This window comes from Labrus mixtus, chromosome 5 (genome assembly GCF_963584025.1).
Source record: "Labrus mixtus chromosome 5, fLabMix1.1, whole genome shotgun sequence".
NCBI lineage: Eukaryota > Metazoa > Chordata > Actinopteri > Labriformes > Labridae > Labrus > Labrus mixtus.
The window spans coordinates 6,778,602-6,798,918 of record NC_083616.1 but is presented as its reverse complement, the minus strand read 5'-3'; the positions used below and the strand labels follow the sequence as shown (position 1 = coordinate 6,798,918).

The 20,317-nt window shown below is 40.6% G+C and overlaps 1 protein-coding gene across 1 annotated transcript; it reads left to right on the top strand.

The window, feature by feature from the left end:
- Nucleotides 1-4,176: 4,176 nt before the first annotated feature.
- Nucleotides 4,177-16,364, top strand: si:dkey-3h3.3 (uncharacterized protein LOC100144568 homolog). The gene is made up of 4 exons (XM_061037494.1): nt 4,177-4,250; nt 10,111-11,295; nt 11,870-12,087; nt 13,407-16,364. Exons 1-4 carry the CDS (start codon nt 4,245-4,247, stop codon nt 13,474-13,476), a joined length of 1,479 nt encoding a protein of 492 aa, XP_060893477.1. The 5' UTR covers nt 4,177-4,244; the 3' UTR covers nt 13,477-16,364.
- The last annotated feature ends 3,953 nt before the right edge of the window (nt 16,365-20,317 follow it).

The window sequence follows — 20,317 nt, the reverse complement described above, 5'->3', positions numbered from 1 at the left end:
TAGTGGACAAACTGTGACACTGCAACACAAGCAGGGAGGCTGCCATAAAGTGCTGCTCGGAAACTTTTTTTTAGAATTTAAATTGTTATTGCATTATTAAAGGCTGGGTTCATGGCATACCCACACTTTTGTTTCCAAGTTACACACATGAATGATGGAGGCAGACTCTATAGGCTGAGAGTAGTGAACAGAAACGAATAAAGCAGCAGATACAGAAGAAAGAGAAAATAAATGACTGACTATAAGGCATTGTCACATGTCACCCTGTTGTTTCTCTGCCTGGTTCTCCCTCGTCCCTCTGCCTTCTGCCCACCTGGGGAGGACGAGGAGGATTTAGAGGTGCAGGTAGGGATAAGGTACACGTACACACTATCTGGCCATCTTACTGTTACTGTTCTCTCTTTCCCCAACACATGTAGGCCTATCTATTTATTTCCCTGTGCACGTTTAGATTGCTGTGTGATGTTGTTTTAGTGGGCTGGAGATCTCACTCTTGTTTGCTCTTAGGTTAGTCCATTTTCTCAGGTAGTTTTGAGGAAGGTGGTTGACTTCAATCTTTTGTTTTTTTTGGCGGAGATCTCTAGTCACTTTTGGTTCTATTATTTTCCATACTCCTCACGCTACTGTCAAAAGATGACATCCGTATAAATTGAGGGTCAGATGCCGATGCCAACATCAGTGGTGGGCTATGTTCAGCCTAGGCAGATTTTCCCAGCTGACTTGGAGATCCAACTGGTTCATTACATCATTAAGTCAGCTGACATCTACTTCGGTCTGTCACCAGGAAACTGGCATATCAGTTCGCTGTGGCGTGCCAATTAAAAGTGCCACCAAACCGGGCAGAAAAGAACAAGCCACTGCTGAGTGGTTCACAACCTTTTTGAAGAGGCATACAATGCTGTCACTTAGACAGCCAGAGTCCACTAGTCTTGCCAGGGCAAGCAGTTTCAACCGTGTCAATGTCAAGGCCTTATTTGACAATGTAGAATTAGTGCTACAGAGGCATCGGTTTAGGTTTGGACCAGCAGACATTTGGAATGTTGATGAAACTGGGGTGACTACAGTTCACAGACCGGACAGAGTAGTTGTTAGACGTGGCTTCAAGCAAGTTGGGTCACTTACATCTGCTGAAAGGGAGACCCTGTCACACTTGCCTGTGCGGTCTCTGCCATAGGGAACAGTATCCCTCCATATTTTATATTCCCCCGGGTCAAATACCGTGACCATTTTCTGATCAATGGACCACCAGGGAGCAAAGGTGGAGCCAGTCCATCTGGATGGATGAAAGACACACACTTAGTGGACTTTTTGAAGCACTTTGTCGAGCACACAGAATGCTCCAAGAATATGCCATGTTTACTCCTGCTGGATAATCATGAGTCTCACCTTTCCATCAAGGAAGCTTAACTCCCCCCCCCCCCCCCCCCCCCCCCCCCCCCCTGCCCCCACGAACACTGGATGTTGAAACCCCCTCCCGTTTGCCACCAAGAACTCTGGAATAATAATTAATCATCAATCCGTTTAATGCACACTGTACATATTGCACAAATTTACTTTTTCTTAAAATTGTATTTTATTTACCATTTTGCACAATTTAGAATTTATTACTGTAAATATTATTTATCTTATTTTTACCTCATTTTATTTTATCTATTTTACCTTATCTTATTTTATCTTATTTTGGTTGTATTGCACCACGGGTCGGAGACAAACGCAATTTCGATTCCACTGTATGTCTGACATATTTTGAAATTGACAATAAAGTTGACTTTGACTTTGACTTTGACTATCTGACATTAATTAATGATAAATCATTACTAAATGTTTCATAGAGCAGGGAAAGAGTATTTTGTAGGTTTTGCACCACTCAGTTTTGGAGAAGAACATCTTCTTTCACACAATATCATGTCCTATCTTGAGACATGAAAACACAACAGCCATAATGATATAAATATATTTTATTAAAAGTGAAAATGGCAAGAACAGTCTGGAATGGTTGGGTTTTAAAATATAGGCCTATAAGTATGTATAAAATTACAACCGTTATGATGAGTACCCCTTGAACTCTGTCACTACTGTCCCATAAAAAACATACAGAGACATGGTACATAAACCCGACAGATTCATTCTTCTCAATTCTTCTCAACAAGAACCTTTATGTTGTCTTTTTTTTTTTTTTTTTTTTTTTTACTGTCAATGCAGGTCTACCTTTTAGCTCTTTATATCTTGAAATAAGATTTTATCTGGACTTGACAGATGAATGTGGCTTTAAATAAGTTTAATCAGATATTTTTTACAACAAATAAGACAAATTTGCTTAGATTTGAGGCTCTGCAGTGCATTTCCACCCTTTTGATACAGGTCAAATTTGACCTCGAACAGCCTCAATTTATAACCATGTATAGCACCAGTCCTGCCCTATCTACATATCCAGAGGTCAGAGTGTTCAGTGTGCCTTGATTTCCTGAAGTCCACTGTCATATCCTGTTTTTGTTGTGTTTAAGTCTAGGTTGTTATGAACACCACTGCACCAGATGTTGTACATCCTCCTTGTAGACTGTCTTGTTGTTATTTGTTGTCAGTCCTACTATGGTGATGTCATCTGCAAACTTGACGATGGTGTTGAAGTGATCGGGGGAGCAGAGGTAGGGGCTGGGCACCCCTGGGTGCTCTTGTGTTCAGGACCAGAGTGGACGAGGTGTGGTCTCCCATCCTGGCACTTTGCAGACTGTTACTCAGAAAGTCTGGTATCCAAATATACAGGGTACCTGCCAGGTTGCTCCTTTTTTAAACTATTTTGTAAGGAATGATGGTATTGAACGCAGAAGTAAAATCAACACACTGCATCATTACATAATGTGAAAATATGAAGAGTTACGTGTCTGATTGCACCACCATCTTGTATATGCAGGATATCCAGAAGATACAAAGATTACATACCTCACCTGGCCATGGGACACTTCAGGACCCTCCAGGAGGAGCTGGGGAATGTACTGGGAGGAGGAACACTGGACTCATTTAGCATGCTAACAGAGGGATTTAACCAAAAGAATGTTAAAAGGGAAGGACCAGTACATTCTACTTTGTGGTGGCTCTATTTGTTCAAATGATGTTGAACTACTCCCAATACCTTTGACCTGATGCAGCTCATCTTTACAGGGAATGTCACGGGCTTTTTTCACTCCACAAGAAACAGCTTACTTCCTCGTGTGCTTTTGTTTCTTTATGTCTGATTCATAGAACAAAATATATTTTATACCCACTTTTATGGAACCAACCAAGCATTATATGAAACGTTAACGGTCTTTGTTTGGAAACAGATATTACTAAAAATATGAAAACAAGACCACGAATCGTCACTCTCTTTATGAACTTCAAATCAAAACTTTTAGGACTGAAATGTTATTACTTTTTTTTTTTTCCAGTCCGTCTGTCTGATGTTTTTTTTTTTTTTTTCATTATCAATAAAGTTAGTGTCCAATCCATTTAACAACCAAACCTCTGTGAAGAATCAGAATCAGAATCGGGTTTCAATGCCAAGTACATTTACACATACAAGGAATTTGACTTGGTGTATTGGTGCTAACAAAGAAAGACAAAGAAAAACAGAATACTAATCTCTCTGAGTTATGACAGGATCATTTTGTGCATAGAAATAAACATCACAGACACATAAAATACTCTGCTGATATAGGCGTAATGTGTTTCTTTTCTCAAAGAAAACATTAAAAAAAAAAAAAAGATTTTCAACAGAATACATGTAAAACAATCAATAAAAACACTCTTCGGTGTCACAATAGGCTATGTCCATCTCACCGACCACACCAAAAAGTGGAGGAAAATGAATGAAAATATCAACAACAACAACAATATTGAGAGATACAGATGTAAAATGTGGTAATGTAGCCAAAATAGTCAGGTGAGAAAGATAAAAATAAGTTAAAATTAGGGATGAAAAAAGACAAAAAATTTAGATGTCTAGCCTAAAAAAAAATAATGAATACATTTAGTTTTATTCAATTAATAAATCACAGATATTTAAAAAAAAAATAGATGAAAAAAATTATTTTAAACAGAGGTTTTTATTATTGATAGCAGCCTATTCTACCTGTCACCAGCAGGGGGAGCTAGAGGACAGATAGTGACCAGTGAACACAAGCTAGGCTGAAAGTGAAACTAAAAACACTCTGTGGAGGGGACAGGGACACGGCGGGCGGCTGCAGACGGAGAAAAACTCTGAAAATATGGCGGTAAGTTTCAAATGTTAACACTTTATTAAGACGAATTAACGGAGAGTGAGAGAGCAGGATGTGTTCTTTAACGGGTGCAGCGAGATGATCGGTTAACTCGGTTCATTATTATCGATTATCTTGTTTTTTTTCTGACCGACGCTGCTGAGTTCATCTCACATCTCACAGAGACAAATTGATCCTAAGAGGCTAACTAAACCATCCTACAGAAACATGTTTGATTGTCAGAGGGTAGAAAGTTAAGCTGACGTGTACACTTTGGTTGCTATGTTACGGTTGAACGAGCTGAAACTGGCGACTTTTAGGCAAGGCAAGTTTATTTCTATAGCACATTTCAACAACAAGGCAATTCAGAGTGCTTTTTAACCGGAAGTGTCGGTGGTTGTCCTAGTTACAGCAAGTGTGTGGCGTTAAGTGCCCCAGAAAGCCCCTTTGTTTAGAAGTACCAATGTCTTTCATGAAAACTTAACAAGGAGGCATTCGTTAACATTTCAGGAATCATGTTATGTTCTATTATATTATTATGTTACATGTTATATTAGGCTGTAATGTTGCTGTGACTGCTAGACCCAGACGAGAGAAGTAGGCCTTCACCTTGGGGGACAGCAGTGAAGCCTGGTAATGGGTTTGTGGGCTAGAACCACTGTCATTCATAAAGGCCGTGTGGCCAGGGTCTAACCCCCTGACTTCTTGGAGGATTTTGACAGCAGGTTGTCCATATGACGTGTAATTGTTGAGTTTCTCCTCCGCATTGTTGTATGTCTGTTCTGCTGTGTTTTGGATGTGCGTGAAAAATTGGTGGGACACAACCCCTTCATGATATGTACCAGGAAAACTAGTTCTAGTACTCTCGCTACTCATATGATTTCTTTATTTTACATGTCAAGGGGTCATTCATGGTTTAACAAAATACTATGAGTGGCTTGTCAAATCTTACATAGGCCTACATACACACTGGCTGACTTGAAGAGAAAAGCGGCACGGAGGTTCTTTCTCTGGGAGAACATGTCGATGACATTAGGGATGAAGTCCTGTAACTGCTGAATCAGCTTTCTTTCTACGGAGAGGATGGCCAAAGCGTTGAGTCGTGGCGGTCCCATTGTGTTGCGGTTGAAAGTTTTTATTCCCTTCAGGGTGGAAAAGTTCATCTGACTCAGATGTTGTCATTGGTGTTGTTATAACACTTTTCAGCAGAGTGACTGTCTCAACAACTGACTCCTCTAAGTTCAAGCTCTCAAAGATAGATGTTAACAGAGCTACTTGTTTGGCTTTCTCCTCCCTATACACTTCATACATGCAGTCTAACAGTTTGTTTTGTATGGCGATGGATGTACCATTTCAAGGTGAGTTGAGCATCATCAGAGTGCCGCTGAAGCCTGGAATCGCCCTCACACATGTTCTCAAAAATGCCCCTGAATATTCCTGGGTTAGGAGAGTCTGCCCGACTCGCCGTGGCCCCGCAGTGCTGTTTCACATTTTCCACACAGTTTAAGTTATGATCCGATTGAGTATATACCGGTTTTCCTCCACCGGCCTGTTATGCTGCCCAATGGATCGCCTTGTAAGCGCTGTCGGTTTGCACAGCGACATTTACTTTTTCCAAGTTTCACAGCGCTGTCCAGATGACTCCCGCTGCAGTGCAGATTTATATTCATTTCTTCATGTATGCTGCATTGTCTGTGTCAAATGCAATTACATATTCATTGACTATTAGGGGTGTAAAGGTTCACAGGGGTCTCGGTTCAGTTGGTACCTCGGTTTTGGGGTCACGGTTGGATTCAACAGGAGAGGAGCAACAAAAATTCCTGTATGCATATTAGTAGGTTTCTTTCATTCATTTTGAAACGACAGTCCCATGAAAAATGTCCTTCCTGGGTAACAGGAATGGATTTAAAAATGTGCATAAAGGGTTCTAGATATCCAAAGTCAGAGCTCAACCAACGATTACTGCTCAGAAAACGACATTTTCATCAAAATGAATGTGATATATTTGGGTATTGAAATACGGAAATTGGCTCATTGGTTGCTATTCGTAGCTTTCACTTGACGTCACACTCTTATGGAACCGCCCACCTGGCGGGCAAGAAGAGCTCTCTACCACTGTACGATGTGAGCTGTTACTGGTCTTAGTTGTCCACTACATGTTTTTTATCTGTTTTATTTTTCTGCTTTTCAATTGAAAGACAGTTGTTGTTTAATGTGATACACATAGACGAGGAGACGAGCCCGGGTTTTGCTTCTACAGAATTTAATCCGAGAAAGAAAACAGAGAGATGAAGACATTTGTGGATTAATGCAGTTAGAACCCTCCACGGCGCCTGTGAGGGAAAAAAGGACCAAACTCCTCCTCATGTTGACATCAAAGATAGTGTTGACTAAATCTAAATATTCCTGCCATTAACTTCTATTACTGCCCCAGAACACTAAAATGAACAGCTGATAACATCCGACATCCAGACTCACCTGGCTGACAGTCATCAGTTTCTAGCGATATAAATAGTGTGCCGTGTGCTGTTAAATTATCGCAAGTGCCCCAAACTCACAGTTTATCTTAATATCTGAGTTTTTTGAGTACTTCGGTTGTCAGGTGATGTCAAACGAGTCGTTTATGGGAGATATTAAATTAAAAGCCTGTGCTACAGTGTTTTTCAACGGTGGCCGTTACTTTCCTGAGGGTTTTTTTTGCCCTCCGCGCTCGTCACATGACGGAAAGCTAAGCATTGATCACACAACATTCCTTGCCAAAAATGTCCATGCAAGTTCCATGTGACTTGCTTTGAAGGCCATGATGAAGGGAAGTGTGGTCAGTAGATAGAAGTTATTTTTGTTTCTATACTGAGTCACATGCTCATCACTCATGAAGTGGATTGTTGTCAAACTGGGGTTACGCATATTGATGTCCTTTAAAATCGGCTCAATGTACATTGTCTGACCACACAGCGCTCTCATCATGCCGGAGGCTGTCAGCAATTGTCACATATGACTGGATCCCATCTGATGTGTAGACCACACTCCTGCTGCTACCACCGGCTACCACCAAAATGGAAAGCTTGGATTTCAGTGTAAAGTTTGCAAGCATAATTCTCAGACCACGTGGAACACATTACTTCAGTGTCACTGATAGTGTCTTTAAGATCGCTGCACTGCTCAACTTGGTGTAGCAAGTTGAAATAAGGTTTTTTGGAAAGCAGATCAAGTTTCTCATTGAGTATTCGTTGTAGGTCCTAGCATGTGCTGTCTTGTGTTTTTTTTTTTGATGAAATTTGTGAATTCCTTATCGTTGTTGTGGGTCTTGACTCTTTCCCCCTGTTGCCATGTAGTGAATGTGTTCACTTGTTGAGGATTTTTTTCTATTTCTTTATAACAGCAGTTCACACACACATGCAATCCTTTCTTTTGGGATCGCACACTATAGCATCAAGCAACTCTGAACCCACTTCAACCTTTTTTACACTTCAATAGACAACAAATATAAAGTTCACGGCTAACCATAACCGCCAATATGTCTATAGGTGCGCTCTTTTCCCGAAGCCTAACCGTTATCTTCGCCAATGTCATTTACCTTGAGCAGTTTATTTCCCCATAACATTAGCCAAGCAGACATAAATAATGTTAATTAAATGCCTATTACCAACATACTATTTATTCACACACCTCAATATTCAAAGGACCTGCAGCTGCTGTGACTGTCCTCCTGTTGTCGTCACCGGGAGAGCAACGTCTGGCACTGCATCAGGTTTTAGCTTGGCCAATTTAGAAAAACCCAGTTCCACTTCCATGATGTTGGAATCTTTGGAGAAGTGACGGTTGCACTACCAGGCTGTAGGCGGGAGATCACGATCTGGTAGCCCCAAAGCAGGCAGCCACTGGTGCCTAATTTCCAGGTCCGCTGTAAAGCTGTGCAACCCGGAGCTGCTACTGCAGCCGGGGCAGAAACTGCCAACCCATCCTGGCCACTATCTAATAAATACTCTAAAAACTAAATGCTAAATCAAACAATTAACTAAGTTAACTAAAAGTCACTGTGCTAAACTACAAGCTAAAGCTAACCTACGATTAAAGCTAAGCCACTAGCTAACTAATATTGAAAAGATCTAACAACCAATCTACTGCCTACAACCTCCAACTAACTTTGTAAATACTATAACTCACAACTCTAAAATCTACACTAAATTAATCTATACTAACAGCACAATCCAACTACTAAACCACTAAGCTATTGACCTCGCAGCTCTCGCAATCCACTTGACTCCCGACAGTTTGCCATGTCAAGTGACGAGGCTTTTATAGGTTTGGTGACGTAGGCGTGTAATCCTACGTAGGCATGTACTCCACAGCCGTTAGAATTTTTCAACCGGTAGAGGGCAGTCACTATGCACATTTCTAACACAATATTTCGAATTTCAATACTTTGTACTCAAATGTCGAGATTTGGACTTGAATTGATCCATAACACTACTTAATACTCAAATACAGAGGTTTGTAGCTGAAAAAAGTCGTTTTGGGGTTTAGTTACCCTTTAAATGCTGCCAGTATCCCTACTATACAATAATACACAGTTAAAATGTCGACTCAGAGCGCACTCACACTAGCAAAGTTGTCCCGTACCGTGCTTAAACACCGCTGGCCTACACACACACTGCTTCAGGACTAACCGTGCCTGAGCCATTTACCTCTTGTACCATATTGACCCGAATATAAGACAAGTTGTTTTTCTTATAAATATTCGGGGTCTAGACATTTAAACAGCAATATACATCCACAACAGCAGGTGGCGCCAAATCCCCATAACCTGAATGTGCCCCTCATGACTGGAGGAGCTGTCAATCAAAACTCACAACAGTGACAGTTCGCCTGACTGATGGAGAGACACAGTGACCGTCCGGAACAAAGCGGCTCAAAAGTGGGGCAAATGAACAAACAGATGAGAAGAAGTGTTGATGCTAACTTTAAGATGATGGTGATGCAGAGTCGTCAGATTCCAGGTTCACACCTCGAAATCCTATCAAATAGTGCTACTACCCATCAAGATGTTCTGCCAAGTGCCTCTGTGCAGCACAGGGAGCATTATTTGAATGGAGCTATTCATCTATTGAGAAACGATGCCATTAAATCATAAATTTTATCATATCAGATTTTATTAGATGATCAAAATATGCTTCCTGTTCCCTTACAGTGCAAATGCAGCGAGTATTGGTGACCTAAAAGAGCTTAAGCTTGTTTTACAATGTGGAGATGACGGTACATTTGTAATATCCACATCTGTGATTGAAATGTTGTGCTTTGACTTGTGTTAACAACACCGGAGAACGCCTTTTTTTCAGCTCCCCGTGAGCCGGTTATTGTCGAGCCTGTGAGTGTTATGATTCGCTTTAACAGCTCCTAAATACAAAGCACCACAAATCAGTTTGTCCGCCTCCAATACAAAAAGCACTAGACGTCATAGTGTTTGCAAGGGGAAACCGAAATCACAGAGCAAAGAATGATATATTTTATTTGTCTAGCGCCAATTCATAACAAACATTTTCTCAAGACACTTTACAAAAAGAGCAGGATTAGACTTTTTACTACAGTGTTTTTAGTCATTTCTGTGGATATGTGTGCATGACAGTTATGAAAATGTTCTCTTCTGAGCGCAGAACTTTTTTAAAATGTAAAAGAAAAACAATTCTGTTTTCAGAGGATTTTTTTTAACTGTGACCTTATTCCTGTTTAATCTGAAGCACTGGACTTCTTGAGTCCTTGTTTCAGCCCTTTCTAATGTTCAAAGTTTCGTCCATGTGTCTGAATATAGCTGCAGTAAGAGTCTCATAAGCTTGATGTTTGTTGGTGATATCTAACTCCAACATTCTCGTTTCAGTTCATCACAGACGTCTCTCTCCTCATCAATGAAGCAGCTTTTAAAGATCCTCTCAGATTAGAGAAGGTTCTTCAGCCTTACTCACCTGAGAGGAAAGGTTACTGCTACAAAGTGACAGGAACATTTGATCAGATGTTGAACCTTTCAGTGACACTGTCTACAGTGAGGGATCAATTCAGTCCTCAACCACATAGACCGACTGATCAGGAGGAGCGTCCTTCAGCTCAGCTCAGGTCGGTGGAAGTGTCCCGGGATGTCATGGACTACATGGGCCAAAGGTGTGCAGAACAGCTGAAGAAAATCACGGGGGACAGTTTCATCATGGAAAAACGGCCTCATGCATCCAGCAGCTCAGTGTGGGTCACGTTCAAACCCTGCAATGTCTCCACCCCTCCGGTTCGCATCGACTTTATCAGACAGAGATTCATCAGCCTCTATCAGAGGACAGCCTCTGACCTGCAAACCACCTCAGTGAGTCGGAGTTACGCAAGACGCCTGCAGACAAGATTCCCACAGCTCCTGTTTCCACAAAACACAGAACACAGCACACAGAAAGTGACTGTGACTGGGCATTTTGTGCATATCGCCCATCTCAAGGAGTATCTTTCAGAAACGACAGCCAGCTCGAGCCAGAGTCCAGAGAACAAATGGTCATCAGAGACCAAACGTCCATCAGAGACCAAACGTCCATCAGAGACCAAAAGTCCATCCGAGACCAAGCGTCCATCAGAGACCAAAAGTCCATCAGAAGCCAGAAGTCCATCAGAGACCAAACGTCCATCAGAGACCAGAAGTCCATCAGAGACCAAACGTCCATCAGAGACGAAACATTCATCAGAGACCAAAAGTCCATCAGAGACGACAAGCAGGAGAGGGTTAGGTCCTTCACCTGAACTCAGCAGAGACCTTGAAGAACAAGAACCCTGTCCGATCTGTATGGAGTCCATAAAAAGTTCAGAAAAAGAGTCTCTAAAGTGCAAACACTCATTCTGCAGAGACTGTCTGAAAAAAGCCTTCACCTATAAACCCATATGTCCCACATGTGGAGCACTGTACGGCGTTTTGACAGGAACTCAACCTGATGGAGGAACCATGAAGGTAACCACAGCCCCTTCATCCCTGCCTGGGTACGAGAGATACGGGACAGTCATCATCAACTATTACATCCCCAGTGGCATCCAAAAGGTACGACCAAAATCACAAAGCTCTTTGTTGCTATTTGTTCATCATTTCCATATATATATATTTTTTTTAAATCTCAATTAAAAAGTATTTTTCAAAATAGTTTGATCTCAAAGTCCACTCATTAGCTTTTCCTGGAGCTTCCAGGTGGATGTCCCAGTTTTCATCACAGCAGAGTAAAAGATGTACCATCAAAAGTGTCCCTGTGAGACACTTAAAGAGGAACTATGTGGTTTCTTTTGAAACCTGGGACCTTTTTATTCAGAAACAGACATTACATCCCTTTCCTCAAACTCACCAGCCACCAATAAAAAAAATAAATGTACAGATGCACAGATGTCGATTTAGTTGGCAAATTCTAATTTACGTCTTTAAAGCACTTCAATTAGCAGCAAAAAAGTGCACCTAAATAGAAATGCTGGTTGAGTATTTTGCAAAAACTTGTAAAAGTGTAACGGTAAATATGAGCTCTGAAATGGAAAAATAAATGAAGTCCATACATTATATTTGTCCGAGATAATTACCCTTCAGTCTTTTTCAGATCGTTTTCTCTCTTTTTTTCATCATGTGTGTTCAGAAGGAGCATCCGAACCCTGGGCAACCGTATGAAGGCGCATCCCGCACAGCGTACCTGCCAGACAGCACTGAGGGCAGACACATCCTGAAGCTCCTGCAACGAGCCTTCGGTCAGAGGCTCATCTTCACCGTCGGTCGATCCACGACCAGCGGCAGGAACAACACGGTCACGTGGAACGACATTCACCACAAAACGTCCACACGTGGAGGACCGACGAAGTAAGGCTCTTATTAGAAACATTAGACGTTGTTTGTGCGTTCTGTGTCACGTTATATTTCCCCGAGGCTGAAACCATTTATCCATTCTGTATTTAACCCTCAGTCCTCTCCAGTACGCTACGTCTGTGTTTTACTTATTGTTCTATCATTTCTTGGAGTATTTTCAGATGCTTCATATCTCCAGACTCAAGCTTGTGAAAGTCAATCAGCCATTATAATTGGTATTCAAATTCTCATTAGTAAAATGGTTATTTGAACTCTAGACATTTTTAAGCTTAAAAAATATATATATTCTAATTTTTATGAGCAGAGTGTAAAGCTGTTACATCTCTAACAGAAATATAGTGTTTATATATATAGTGACAGGTATTTCTGCTTATTGTGATGTCCTCACGGTGGTTTCACACTAGGGACTCGGGCCCAGATCAGAGTACGCTTGACCCCAAATTCCGGTTCATTTGATCAGTGTGAACACAAACATACCGTACTCGGGTACCGTGCCCGAGTCCGCTTGAAGAGGTGGTCTTGGGCACAATACATGTGTGTGAGAGATGTCAACACATCTCTCACAGAGATGACGTAATTCTGAACGGCTTCTGATGCTTCAAAAACAGTTGTATCTGCGCAGCACGAGCCTGTTTCATCCTCTGAGCTGCTCGGTAGATGTGGAAGTTGTAAGAGGGTCGTTATTGGCGTCTCAGAAATAACTTTGACATCCACAGTTAGCAGGACGGACTCAGTCCTTGAGTGGTTGCCATGGTTGCTTCTTCTTCTTCTTTTTGCTTCTTGGCAGATGTGAAAACCAAATATGTGCATATTCCTACCTGCTGTATCTGTATCTGGTACGGAACGATGTTACTAATGTGAACATGGACCAGAGGGGGAGAGGGGAGGGGGAGCAATAGAGCTCAGGTGCGGTACGAAACAATCGTGCGTAATGTGAAAACAACCTTAGTGTATCTTCAAATTCTTCTTATGTAGAAAATCAATATTGCCAAAATGTTTTAGGAGTTGCGTAAATTATCTCTAATTGGGATATAATGTTTTTTGTTCATTTAATTCATTATAATTTCATATTTGATCAAAACAGGATTATGTAAGCAAAGCTCTCCCACAGCCTGATCACACCTGCAGAACGTTTTCTTTTCACATCATGGTGTTTAATGACAGGAGAAGCATATTCATGCAACAACATCTGATTTGAATAGGATTTTTGTCGACAGTTTATCATTAACGCACACTAAAATTATAACTGTATGTTTTTCATAGTGACCGTCACACTGATCATGTAAACTGAGTTTGTGTCTTTGTGTTTGCAGTTATGGATATCCAGATCCAGATTATCTCAGCAGAGTCCGAGATGAACTGAACGTCAAAGGGATTGAATGAGTGACTGTGAGGTTTGTGAACACGTGAATAAGGAGCTCAGATATACTCATGTATTAGAGGTCACATATTATGAAAAATACACTTAAAGGGATACTTCACCCGTTGAAACATGAATCTGTATTGACATTGGGTCATATATGTAGTAGAAATGTGAAATACATTTTGAAGTTGGTGCCTTCCTGACCTAGAAAAGGCAGAAAGTGTCTTTTTGGCTCATGTGGATGAAAGACACCAACTCCCAGAATGCACAGCACAGCAGGCCACTCCCACTAAGGTCCTCTGTTTACAGACTACACATACGGCCGTTTTCTCAACTGATTCTGAGATTTCTTCCAGAAGGAATTGGCATCTTGGAAATTCCTTTCAGAAAACAGACTATGTCTGTGTCCATAGGCAAACAGTGAGAGCACCGACACTACCAGTCTGCCCCAGCTGGAGCCGCCCCAGCTGCCTCGTCGCTATACTGCCACTTGTAGAGATAGCCACGAACATCTGATTCAAGCACAAAATCCTCTTCATCCATATCAGTTTGAAGTTGAAACATCATTATTTTGACATTGTCGGTTCTTATCAGCTTTCTCCATAGAGCCTGTTAGCATAGATACCAAGCAATATGGCGGACGTTAAGTTTCGATTCTGGGAGTGAGGCCCCACCCACTGATCTGTGATAGGTCTGTAGCTTCAGTGGTCAAAAATATGAGGAACTAGCCGATGTCGTTTCACTGCTACCCACAACAGCCGTCGATGATACAAAATGACAATTTTTGCGCCATCGGAAGCTCCTTTTGCAGACAAGAAATACAAAGATTTCCCGTCATTTCCATTTGCACGACCATTCAAAAATACTACCAGGTTTCTAATGATACAAAGCTTAATTCAAATGGGTGAAGTATCCCTTTAACCATGTTTTTCTTACATAAATGTGTCCCTAGCTTGTCTTCAAACCCCCCAATTATGAGAAAATTCCTTCCTCTCTGTCTTTTGCCTGCTACACTTTTCAGAAAATGTGTGCTCAAACAGGCCATTTGGATATTTTACCATTGTGACATCACAAAGGGCAGTAACCCCTCCCCCAGGTGGGTGACACTCCCACAGCTAGGTGTTTGTTCTGCCCTCTGAGTCTGCCTTCTCGCTGTTAACAATAGGACATTGAGCGAGAAAGCCTGAGCCACCCAAGTCCTTCCAGAGGGGTGTGGTCAGACACAGCTCATTTACATTTAAAGGTACAGACACAGAAACAGCCTGTTCTGAGCAGGGCTGAAATAGAGGGGTTTATAGACATGATCAAATACAGGATCAGAGTGGATTTAGAACAAGAAACTTCAGAGACATGTTTGGGGAGCTCTGAGACTTATTTACACTTGTTGAATAGGAGGATAATATGTGACCTTTAATACATGTTTTATCATATAAAGTGCCAAGTGAAGAAAAACACAATGACATTTTTTTTTACATGTTTCCTGCTGAAACAGGATAGGACCAATCACATGATAGAACGACATAAAGTTTGGATGAATTTGATTGGATCATTGGCTTCGACAAAGGTTTTTTATTGGTCAAATAAACACGCCTGAGTCAAGGATGAATCGTCAGACATTTTAAATGATTCACAGGAAGAGAAAAAAAAAAGTTATTTAGATGTAAAAATGATGGTTGTATTACAGAAGTGTAAACAGCATTCAAGGCGGAGCCTCATTCATTCCTATGAAAGCTGCTGAAGTATGAAGCAAAAAAAGTCTGGATCTTCCGTGTTACTTGGCTCATTTTAGTGTTTGTATTGGGAAGTCCATGTACCTCAAAAAATGTATCCTGCGATTTATAGACTTCTCTTCTCCAATGTAAGCTTATGGGAAAAAGTATTTTTGGGCCCAATAGCATCACGTGACGTTGCACTACCAGGTTTGGCCACCATATAAATAGTTGGCACACTTCCTGGGGGCATGGTAAAAATATTAAGATAATTCATGATTGAAATATATATGGCAAATAAATGAACATTTAATATAGGAATGTTGGATATAAATGGGAAAATGTATTTTTAATTTAATGGGGACTGTAAAAAACAAATATCTTCTTCTAACAGTTGCTGAATGAGGCCCAATGCTTTTAAAAACACCTCTTTCAAACCTTATATTCATCAATATCTGGGCAGCTTACTACTGTATGCTCAGCCGGCCTTTAATGCCGGCCTTTAATACTGAAAAAACAATAATGATAAAAAATGATATCATACTGTATAAGTGAGGTGTCAACAAAATTACTCATCAACAGTTAGTTTGTGAAAATATGTTTTCCCATAATTTAGAGGATTATTCAGTGTTAAAAAATATACTTGTCTCTTATACAGTGTAAGGTTTAAAAAATCTCCACACACATACCAGTGTCTTGTTGAAATGTTGTACGTCTAAGTTTGAGAAATGTGTTTATTACATCTTCATGGGGAATTCATGTCATTACCTTTTTTTACTTTGAACTTGTTGAAGATGTAATAAGTTTACTCATTCGTATCGCTTTTCTCAAGATGTGTGATGTATGCACTATGCAGATAGTCCCTTCCCACTCAAGTCTCAGCCAGCTGTTTATAGCAGCTAGTGTATGTTATCCAGCACAAAGGAAGGCTCATAGTGATGAATATCAGGTCGTAGCTCTAAATCTAGTTTACTATGGTTGTAAAGACCAATGTTCAGCTGTTGCGCTAATGACCAAGGAGGGCTAAATCTGTGTATGTTTCTATCTTTCCTAAAGTCAGTTACTTGTTCACTTAGAGGTGAGGGTCCCCTCACACTGAATTTCTGTCACTTGTATGAAAACCATTTTTACTGGTGAGTACAGTTTTTTTTGTCTTTATATTTGTTGTTCATTTTAAAATATATTTCAATGAATCTCTCCATGGTGTGTGTGCCTTCTTTCATTGTTGGTGTATATTCCACTGTGCCTATGAACTGAAGTAGGACATCACTTCAAAGAAAACTTTGCAAGGTCTTGCACAAAAAAAACCTTTGGATCTCAAACCAGTTTCTCGGGATTAACCCCCTGAAAAAATTCTAACTGAAGAAAATTTTAAATCTGATTCCTGAGGTCTAAAAATAGGCGTTTTCAAACTGGAACACTCTTCCTTTTTTATTCATTCTTCACCACAGGAACTATGAACTATTTGAGTTCACAGAACCCCATTAAGAGTAACCTCTTCAGCTCCTACTTCAGAGTAGACAGAAACAAGTCCCCATGGTGTATAGTTCTCAGAGAACTCTCTAGTGGGTAGTTACTCTTCAAAAAGTCCCCAGGACTGTTTGGTCTGAAAACACCGAACAAAGGAGGTTAAAAAGTTTCAAAAAAATTTGTAGAAGAAAAAGATACATAAAGTATTTGAAAAATAAAACGTCTAAGCTAAAGATCAGTCATTAGCCATTAATTCTGAGTTTGAAATGAGAAGTTTTATTCCCTGTTGTTAAACAAACAACCTCACTCTGCTTCTTACTGACACTCTTAGTATACATGCACAAGTCTAGAGATGTAGTTGTTGTAATGGTTGTAGTTTAGTGTTGTAGTTGTTCTTTGTGTTGTCCCTTGTTTTGTTTTTGTTGCTGTTGTTTTTTGTTGTTTGTTTTATTTTTGCTTGTTTTGTTTTGCTTGAGGTGATACACTTCAATACATTTTTCATATTTGTATTTATTTCAGTTCATTTCCAATAAATGTAAAAGCTTTGTCAGGAGAAATGTTTCTGGAACAATCTTCCCGTGTTGTTTAAAGAAGTGGAATTAACTGAGACAGATTTTTTTACCTTTAGGTACAAAGGTGTTTGGTGTGTGTTTCTCTAGCTGTGCACTCTGGGAGTAGTTGTCTTTCATCCCCATGTGCCAAAAAGACACTTTCTGCCTTTTCTAGGTCAAGAAGGCACCAACTTCAACATTTCTTTCACATTTCTACGACATATATGACCCAATGTCAATACAGATCCATGTTTCAACGGGTGAAGTATCCCTTTAAGAGTTCCTTTAAAAAACTGACTCTCGAGGTCCTAAGGACAAAACGAGCCACCTTCCTAAAATCCGCTGTAAAAACCTTATATATTAATATGTTTTTCCACTTTAAATGAGTCAATATTTTAAAACAATTTCAAGGATAATTTAATTATTATAATTATTAGCCCCTAAGATGGATCAATGATTGGCAGCAACACTGATTTTGATGCATTGTTGTTTTTTTTGCAGTGTCAGATTTAATAAGTCGCAAAAGTGGCACTGCCTCCTGCACTTACATTTTATGATGAGCGAGTGGCCTGCCACCTTTTCCACAATCCCTGCAGCGGCTGATGAGAGGGGAAGACACCCTCTTTGCCTTATGTGTGGGGTCACAAGTCATTTCTCCCACCTCTTCGATGTAGAGCCTCCTCCTGTAGGCTTTCTGCTGCTGCCAGGATGGCTCGATCGATGTCCACAGGACGTAGGCTTTGTAAGGGGAAACGTCAACCACGTTGTGAAAGACGGCCAGTGGCCAACAATTGGTTCTCCTCCTGCAGGAGTAGGTGCCAACAACCTAACAAAAAAAAAAGAAACATAAAACAATAAAATATGAATAAATGATCCAAGTATTCTTTCTCACATATTATTTATTTTATATGAAAATGGTCGTTTGAAAAAAGACCTACATATATTTTAGACAAGAAGATAAGAGTAAGAATGACTAATGTGTGCGTAACTGATGCGTAATTTCACCTACCTTATCAAGGTTGTCGACACCTTTGCATCTGTTGTAGTCCTTTATTATGATGGGCTGTCTTCACTTTGTTGCTTACATCTGTACTGCGGTGTTTTGTGCTTAGGAGCAGCTCATTCTTGTGAAAGTGAAGGTGGAGGAGAAGACCGCTCTTCCTCTTGCCTGGAGCAAATCAGGGGGAAGTTCAGGCTTGTTTCTCCGAATTTCACACACATAAGCCTGCAGTTTGTCTGTGTCCAAATCTCTCCAGTCTGGGACTGAGCGTCTCCCATGCAGGTTGGTCATGGCCACAATATGCTGCAGGATTTCGTCCGTCAGCATCAGAGCAGAACTGGACGTCGGGTCAGTGTTTCGGGCAGCAGCATAGTGTGTCAGTCCTGGGATCGAACCTGTGGCTGCTGGGATGTAGCGGAGTGTCGCATTGTAAGTGGGAGACCAAATTATCTTCCCATTTTTAGAATGGAGTTGGACTCCAGCTCAACTGTTTTTAACTTCTGAGGCCTCCTCCGTGTCAGCCTCAGAGACCTCGGAGGAGGATGAGGAGACATCCTCGGACTCAGAGTGCATGATCTGTTCAAGAGCCTCCTGTGTGCTGAAATGTCTTGCCATCTTCAAAATGACTACTCCCGCATTACTACTCATACTTATAACCATGGCTGCGCCTCATAAACAACCCGTTCAAGATTCAAAACAAAGTCCAACTTTTTTTGGTTCTCGCCACTCAACTTTTTTGATTGTAGAGTGTGGCCTTCAAAGAGAAGAGAAATTACAGACACGCACGCATGCACACAATGACACACACACAAACACACAATTATCCAACATCAATAGTGACACACACTTCTCATTTCAGTAGCAAGGCACCCTTGAAGAAACCAGTGCAAAGGTTGACATTTTTCTGCATGCTTTGAATTTGGAAAAGTGGCGCCATCTGGTGGACAAATGTAAAAGTTACAAATTGAAAGCCATTAGTCCATGCAATCTTAACGTCAAGGAATGCATAAGTTTATGTTAAGATAAATATGTGGGATCAAAAATGCCATTTTCAATGGTTTTTCAATGGAGCACGTTTTGTCCAACAAATAAGGCGGTTTTTGTTTAGCCATTTTAGGCTAATTTAAGGAACTGAGATGACAATTCTAAAATGATTTAATTAAAAATGAATATCCTCTGGCAAATGTGATATTGAATTAACACAGCCAAGATGGCTTGAAAATAAAAAAACTGAGTGGCACAAAATGTTCCAAGGAACTCTTGAGCAGGATGAGTTTGAATCTATCGACATGTATGAGCTGAACCGGAGTCCTCTCATTGGAATAATCAAAAACAAATTAAAATCAGGAGTAGGATTAGGCACTTCCAAGCTCTTGGTTTATTTTGAGGGTTAAAGAACGCCCACAGACGACAGGTCCCTTTATTTAGACAACACATATATAATCTCTCATGTTCACCCTGCAGTCTGACGGGATGAAGGTCACCTCGTCTTCACGACTCATCGTCCCATCGTCTCGCTGCTACATACACGACCAGAGGAGGAAAATCAACGTCTGCAACAACATCAGTGATGTGAACAGAAGAAAAAAAAAACAGGTTTAACAAACAGAGGGGAATGAACAGCAGAAAATGAAGCTAACAGAAGAAGTGAATCATCCGGAAATCAGTCGAGGCAATCTGAAATTAAGAGCAGTGTGATAAAGGCTTCGTTAAATAAGAGACAGGGCAGCTGAAACATGGTCCACTTAAAGAAGCTGACAGTGAATCTGATACAAAAACACCCTTATATAGACAAACGTGTGAAATGTGAGCTGTGTTCATTCCTCTGATCAGACTTTAAATCTGTTTGAATCAGATTTATTGGAGTATATACAGTTCATGATTAATACGAGTGTGAACATAAAAGCATCTCGGACACTTTGGGACATTTTCTCGTCCAAATTAAAATCTACTTCAGATCTGTGTGTCCAATACAGGGACAGGTCCTGAATATGTTTAGCCTAGCTTAGCATAAAGACTGGAAGCAGAGGGAAACTGTTAGCCTAGCTACATGAACATTTCTTTTTAAATATATCCTCAAAGTGCTCTGAATCTGTTTGGTTTATTAATGACATAATGAGAGCTAGCTGTG